This window comes from Arachis duranensis, chromosome 6 (assembly GCF_000817695.3).
Source record: "Arachis duranensis cultivar V14167 chromosome 6, aradu.V14167.gnm2.J7QH, whole genome shotgun sequence".
In the NCBI taxonomy this organism is placed as follows: Eukaryota; Viridiplantae; Streptophyta; class Magnoliopsida; order Fabales; family Fabaceae; genus Arachis; species Arachis duranensis.
In genome coordinates, this window is record NC_029777.3 from 84,522,022 (window position 1) to 84,530,169 (window position 8,148).

An 8,148-nucleotide genomic window follows, 5' to 3' on the forward strand; every position below is an offset into this window, starting at 1 on the left:
TTACACAATCCCTAATGATTTGAAATATAATCAAATTACAATTTAACCAAAAAATAATGACGAAGAAGATAATGTACTAAAATACTGTAACACTTACCAATATCCGAGATTTTGTTGGAAGACGACACGGAGACTCCAAGGATAACCATCAGTAAATTTCTAGCAATGCACGTGGTACTTTAACCGATCCGATTTCAAAACTCGATACTCAACACTTCTCTGAATGCTGTAATTCTTCACGCCTTGCAGTATTGCCTTTCTGCTTCTGAATCTGTGACCAACTGATAAACTGTTATTTTACAGTTTATTTTGTATGTATATATGTACGTATAAAAGAAAAAATATTTCTCTAAGCTATTAAGTTTGCCTCCTAGAGTCTAAGCTTTGATGCCAATTGAAGGTTTTGTAGACCTTAAAAAAGAGGGATTTGAATCAAGGCTATCTTTTAAATTGGAAACATGAAACAGAATAAGTATGAGACTTTTTTAGTTTTGTCTCATGCAAGTACAGAAGATAAATGAGAGAAGAGAATAAAGATTCATACCAGCAAATATCTTGGTTCAACTTCAATATGCAATGAAGTCTATGTCCAATCTTTACTACAATAACGATAAAATTTCCCTATATCCAATTTAAATTACAATTACCATTGAAAAAAATCAAAATAAAAACAATATGTACCAAACCGATTCTTACACCAACAGGAACGAAGCACCAACTTGAGCTTCACAAACCAAACCAATTCAGCCAAGACCAAACTAAAACAAGAATAAACTCAAATTGAAACTTTGTTGTATTTTCTTTCTAGATTAAGACTTATTCATTCATAGGTTTTTACCATATAATCTCAAAAAGAAACATATGCCTTTTTGTTTTTTAGAAAGACACAAAAATTGATTTACCAAAAGGGACTAAACACTAAAGTGAAGAAGAAGCACTCTTAGTATGCAATATTTGATTTCTGATTTTTCGTAGCCAGCAGTTGCCTTTTCTAAATGTTTTTCAAAACTTGCTCATTAATATTTATTGATTATTTCAAAACTCGTGCAATGTGATTAGCTGTCCATAAATCTGTTCGTTGTTGTCCATAATTGCCAACATTATTATGTTTTCTTTTTCAATATTGGTAACAGCAATCTCTTCTAATTTTGATACCAAATAAGCAATTATATTAATTTTAAAGCTGAATCTCTATAACATATTAAGTCAACTTAGTCAAGTAATGAATCAATCAATTAATTAAATATTTATCATCACAAATAATTGTAAGATAATTTTCAGACTCAACAGTTATTTTTATCTATCTTATCCTTTAAAAGATAAGATTAGATTTATTTTTTGAATTTAAATTCTAGGTTAGAAATAGAAGACAAATAAGGGAACGTATGGTTCATAGAAGAACGATTGATCATCAAATCATACTGGATTCATCCAGCACTTCATTAATTTTAGATTGTTTTCTTTATCATGAGTAAGTAAATCTCTCTTATTAAGGGTTAGGAGTTTTGTTTAATTTTATGGATTCGTAATGTATATGTTTTTTTTATTTTGATTAATGCATTAATACTTTTTTAAGATTGAGTATCGTTCTTCATCTTTAATGGTTAGAAGTATCGAAAAATATTATAATTCTATTTGGATTCTATTATTACTTTAGAAAATTTAATGTCGGAATTAGTTTAAAATTATTTCTTATGATTTTCAATGACTAGGAATAGTATTTTAAAAGTTGTTCAACTTTAAATCAAAATTGTGCTTAACCTCTTTTCCTTAAATTAATGGACCAAGGAATTGGCGATTAAATAAGTTAAGGAGAAATTAAATTGCCAATGAATTAGAATTTGGTTATATATGATTTGCCGTGAAAGTGTTTTTACATAAGTCAAAGTAAGAAAATATAAGTATTACTTCTTCTAAAAATTAAGCATCTCTAAAGCCTTTAACGCCTCATTCATTGATTACTTCTCCAAATTCATAAGCATTTTCTCATTCACAATTAAACACTCTGCTTCACTGTTCCTCACTACTTCAAGATTCACATCCTCCTACTAAAGTTTGATTGATCTAATTAGAAGATTCAATTAGACGTTGCTTGATTCAATTCTTTAACTCTTGTGGGAATGATATCCATTCACTGTGTATTACTTGGAGCGATTTTGTATATTTTCCAATATTCGACCGTATCAAATTTTTGGCTCATCGCGATTACAATTATAGAATTAAGTAATTGAGAAACAAATTGATGATAGATTAGAATATGAAATTAGTAATCTTAAAATTGAAAAAGATAAAATTAGGGCTTCCAAATTAAAATAAAATTGATTTCAAGATTGATCTTCATAGAAGTTAATAGAATTCTAAAGATAAAATATATCATAAAGAATAAAATAATAATTTATAAGATATAGGATAAATTTTAAAATTAAATAATATATGAAGGGTCAATTAATAAATAAAATTAAATAAAAATTATTTGAAAATTATTAAAAAAATTTAAAAAATATATTTTGTTATTAGGACCATTTAATAGTTCAGACGCTTTGGGACCATCAAAACTAAAACCACAACAGTGGTAACAATTTAGAATGATGAATAAATGTGAAGTATGATTCTGGTTGAAGAAGTATAAAAGACTAAAAATATAATTGAATTACTAAAAATTGAAAAAAAATTACTATAAGAGATGAGTAAAGTAATAAAGTGATGGATTACCATTAAATTTATTTTTTATAATATGTGAATATGACTATCTTATTTTAAAATGACTAATTATTTATTTTATCACTTTACTCATCTCATTTTAGAAGAGCCTTGATATTTATACGTTTAATGAGAACAGTTTTAGAGAAAAAGGAATTATTTTCTATTTCTGAAAATTATGTGTCCTAGTTTTAGAGTGAACAAAAATTTTGACAGGCTCCCAAAGACGACTTATGATTTTCTCTACATCCAAGTGCAATTCTGCCTCAAAATTATGAATGTGTAAAACAGAACTATTATACAATAATACATGAGAAAGAATAACTTAACCTCAAATTTCAGAAGAATACCGAAAAAACAATAGAAAAACTTGTGTTATAATTACCTTTTCTTTCTCTATCATTTGCTTTCAATTTTTACGTTATTTAGTGAATTAGTCATTTTTAGTTTCCATACTGTCAAGTAATGTATTAAACAAATTTAATCGATACATACAGATTCAATTGAGAAGTTTACATAAAATTTCCCCACCTATTGAGAAAAGATTCAATTGCTACTTAGCCGTGCTAAATGGCTCGAAGGAATTTTGCACGAAACGACGAAGAAATAAAATAGGTACCAAAGCGAAAATCATGGTGGGTAAAAATTGGAAAAGAGACATCTTGCATAGACAGACATCTTTATTGAGGACACGAAAACGTCAATGGTAACCCTTTGGTTGTGAACAACCAAAAGCAGAAAAATCTATATTGCACACTCAAAGCTCAATGGATCAACTTCATATTCTCATTGCCCGTATCTTCATTATTGCCAAAAGAAACGGCAGAAACAACAGAGAATTGAAATATGAAAACTCAGTAGGGCCAAAAGAATCGAGGCAGAAGAGAACCTAACATCTTAATACTATAACAAACAATCTCCTATGATGCTGCCAAGAATCACTAATAAGATAACTGCAAATGATACATGTTAGCTATAAAATGCTTCAACGCAGCAGTAATACCTGCCAAAAGGTGACAAAATGCGCTTTACTTTTTCTTTTGTAGTTCAGAAACCCTTTGGCCCATAATTTTACAAACAGGTTCATCTTTTGACTGAATAAGTTTTAGCGCAGGGTGAACAATAAGATCTCCCATAACCAACTTCTGGCCAACATCCAACTCGCTTAAATCCACATCAATATATGGGGGGATAATGTCAGCAGGACATAGGAACTTAACAGTCCTTTTGATGGTATTCAAAGCAGCACCTGCCAAAAATTTTTAAAAATGGTTAATCATACTCTGCAAAATAAAACATTATGAAAAATAGAGAGTAAATAAAATGCAAAAGGTGCACAATGCCCTAGCTTCTACAGTTGCTGCTTTTCAGGCTAGAGAAGTGCTTATAATGCTCACCTTTGTTCTTCTATAAGAAATTTATTTTAATAATTTTATGACATAATATCCATGAATGGTGCATATAGGCACATAAATGTTCTCTGTTAAAGAAGTAAGTTGACTAGTTGCGATGCACATCAGAGTGTACAAATGTACAATAATGACCATTCATTTTAGATTTGCACTATCAAAGCAGAACATATATACTCCCAAAAAGTTAACTCCATAACAGTAAAATTGAATACTGGGTTTAAATATGTTATTGTTAACAACTTCAGTTGCTTGACAGAAATACCCTTCTGTAAACAAAAGTCTTAAAGACTTCAGGGACTTAAACAATGGCACACTAATTTGTTGCTTTTAATCTAAAAGTTGCACGTGTTACAGAAACCAGATCATGATCTCAACAGGTCTTCTCATTACAGAACAACTGCCTCCTACAATTTTAACCAAATAATAATCTCAAATCAAACTAAGGAGAAATTGGAATTATCCAGAGGATAAAAATAGCTTTTCAACCAAGTGTGCAGTTATCTTTTAAGTACTAGTTGGGATTATTGAAGATTAACTTTGACTAAGCGCTGCATAATTAACAGGCCTAGAGCAAGAAACCAAGTAATTGACATTGTCAAAAAGATGTATAACGAATCATTCACAAAAAAGAAATAAAGGGGAATTATAAAAACCTCTATAATTTAAAATCCCAGATGGTAAGCCTAATAGACTATTGCATGGATGTGCAGGCAGATTCAGTTTGGAAAAGAAAACTCATTTTGGAAAGTAAATATAACACTAAATTCTGTTATGTCATATATTGGCCTATTGAAACAGATGCTAACCAAACCATTTCCCAAACAAGATATTAAAACCAGCAATCTCATGTTAACTTTAGATATGCCGATGACAAGTGATGTAGATAAAGCAATGTTCAGTCATGAGATAGAAATCAGAACATGAAAGTATTACATAAGATCCATTGTATGTACCACCTAACATGTGTAACTCTTTAGACAACATCAACAGAATTTGTTAAAGACAATTGAGTTTATAAATATATTACACTTTAAGCAAAAAGAAAAACAAAATAAAATCAACAGAATATTTAAACAAACATTCAGTAGCCTAAAAATTTCACAAATACGTAGTAAACAAAGTGGTCATGTGATGAGCTAAAGGGCTAATATTGAAATGTACTCTGAAGAAAATTAAAATATGATTTCAAGAAGAATTCCTTGTGTGCTAACCTTTCTTCAGTCCAGGGGATATATCTTCTCCTCGAAATACAAGAGGGACCTCAACTTTCAACAGAGCATTTGATGGAGCCCTTAGAAAAGTGACATTTAATGGTGCATCTGTGCCTGCCTGCAAATGAATCTGGGATAATTTCAAAAGACAAAAGTTCAGCACATAGCAACAAATTTAAACTTAACTGTATCTGTAAAACAGAACATGATGAGATAACTCACAACTATCAAATGCTCAACTGCCTTACATATCACATCTCAACAAAATAATAAGCTTTTACAATCACAATAACTTAAAAGAAGGATATATTTTACTAAAACCAATCAGAGCATGAAAAATGATAGCTATTTTCATATACCATCGAAGAAAGATGAAAGAGAAAACACATTTCCTACACTACACAAAGAAATACATTTCAGATATCAATTTCAAAAAGTTTAATTAATCAAGAACATATCCTAAAGCAAATATAGTAATTACAACTCCTACATCCATAAGTGGAACACTCACCAATAATATGTCAATGATATTATCAACAAAAGCAAGCAGAAGCAAAATGATATTGACATGTGGAAACAAACAACTTGCTATAATGGGTAAAAAAAAAAAACCAAAGATTTGCAAAGCTAACGATACTTGGAGGACAAAAATCAAAATTGAGGTTAGGATTATACTACGAGGGAGCCTATATTTTTGAAGATGGTCACAGGCATATAATATATAGTTTTTTTGGTTGAGAGGAGTTCAAATGTGTATATTTGTGTCCATGGACTCCATACATATAACAATAATCTCCACTCTTTCGACAATCCAAAACAATGATCAAACAAATCTGACACTTAAACATTTGCAAAATCACAATATTCTGGATACCTTTTCATTAATCATATAAAACAGTAACAAGATTTCTCATAAATACATCGTCAACCCAAAACAAACAACTAATATTCATACACATACAAAAGAAAGAAAATCCAAATTAAAATCAATTTACCTTGCGGGGCAAAACCCGAACCTTCTCAACAACGTCCCCGCTTTCGAACTCCGACCGGACTTCGAGGTCGAAGAGGCGGGAGAGAAAGAATGAGCGGCCAAGCTGGTTGACGAGCTTCCTGATCTGGTTAGTCCGTACGGAAATGAGGCGCTTGTTGCCGCCATGCTGACCGTCCTCCTGCTCGAACACAATGCTAGGCACGCGCCCAACCTTCCGTTCCTTCGCCGATATGTTCTTCCCCGAATTCGCGCGAGGAATTGCGAGTATCGTCTCGTCGTATTTCGAGTCCGGTCTCGGAAAGCCTTCTAGGTATGTCAGCGGCTGCACCTCCGGTGGCTCATGGTGGAGTACCGCGGCGGCGGATGACTGGGAGAAGCGCCGGAGGTGGAAGGAGAATCTGGAGAGTATGACGTGGCGGAGCATGGTTTGGTTTGGGGTTTTAGCTGCAATGGAATCGAGAAGTTAGAATTTACAATGTACTAATTGATTCTTCGTAAAGGAATACAGAGAACAGAAATGAATACGTTAGTCGGCGCTTTGGGAGAATGTCGGGATGCGACGGCTAGATGCGACGCGGAGAAGGCCGTCACGGCGACGGGACGACGGCGGGGGATGATGGGGGAAGATAGTAGAGTGGAGATTTTTCTGAGGTTTAGGCTTTGGAGCTTCCTGCTGCTCCAGGGTTCGACTTCAAATGACTTCTCTAATTTTCTTCAGTATCGAACCGAACGACACCGTTTCACATTTTCTTTTTCGTTTCATAAATGTGTTAAAAATACATTTTTTTGTAACTTAAAAAAAAACTGAAGTTACTAAAATACTCTCAACACAATATTATTTTATAAGAGTTAATAGTCAAAATCATCCCTGAAAGATATATCGATCTCCATATAAATTCCTGAAAGATAAAGTAAATCAAAATCGTCCCCAAAAGATGACGGACATGACCGCATTAGTCCTTCCGTCATCTCATCCGCTGAGTTGGCTAACATTGGGTGACGTGTTCCGTTAACTACCCGCGTGGCACAGTAACAAAACAACGCCGTTTTGAATCAATGGCCTCCAGGTGTTGATACGACGTCGTTTGATGTCCAGGAGAGATTCAAAACGTTGCAACCCATCACCCCCTCTGTTAACAAGCATCTCAATCTGTTTCGCTCCAAAACGTATAGTCTCCTTCAAGCTATGCCCTAAGCATTTGACCCAACATTTGAACGACGCCATCAACCTTCGTCAGCGTTGGAAGACCAATAAAACAGAAGAGGTATCGGTACTGAATACAGAGGTGATCGTCTCCTGGAGCAACATTGATAGTGGAGGAAGCCATCGCCACGGCTATAAGTAAGGATGAACCTTTTTTCTTGTTTATTGAGTTATTTTGTGGCGTGATGTCTTTCTAGTGGCGTGATTCATGGATTCATCTAATTCTGGGTAGGTTTGGGGTGACTAAGGGTTTGTATGAATGTTCTTGTATGATATGAGTGGGTTGGAATGCTTTGCTGTTACTGGCTTTGTGTTGATTTGTTAGGTAGGGGTGTGTCATTTTAGTGATGGTTCTATTCGGTTGTTGCATGTTTGTTTTGGATTCAGGGTTTGTTTTGGTATGTTTTTCTGTGTTTGTTAATGGGATTATCGTCTCTGTTATTATAGATGGAGGGTCCTCCCATGACTTTTGTGTTTCACCATGGTGGAATGTTTAAAAACTCTATTGATGGAGACATGATATATGAACCCGACAACACGGAAGTCTTGATGGGTGTTGATGGAGACACACTTGATGTGTTCTTTGTAAAGGTCTACTATAAGGAGTTGGGATACATTGAAGCTGGA

General features: G+C 33.3%; 1 protein-coding gene across 1 annotated transcript; it reads right to left on the reverse strand.

The window, feature by feature from the left end:
• Window positions 1-3,344: 3,344 nt before the first annotated feature.
• LOC107494354 (uncharacterized) lies at window positions 3,345-7,031 on the reverse strand. Its single transcript, XM_016115408.3, has 4 exons — window positions 6,843-7,031; window positions 6,319-6,761; window positions 5,324-5,453; window positions 3,345-3,949 (listed from the first exon to the last, which is right to left on the reverse strand). The coding sequence occupies exons 2-4, from the start codon at window positions 6,739-6,741 to the stop codon at window positions 3,729-3,731; spliced, it is 774 nt and encodes a 257-aa protein (XP_015970894.1). The 5' UTR covers window positions 6,742-6,761; window positions 6,843-7,031; the 3' UTR covers window positions 3,345-3,728.
• Between the last annotated feature and the right edge of the window lie 1,117 nt (window positions 7,032-8,148).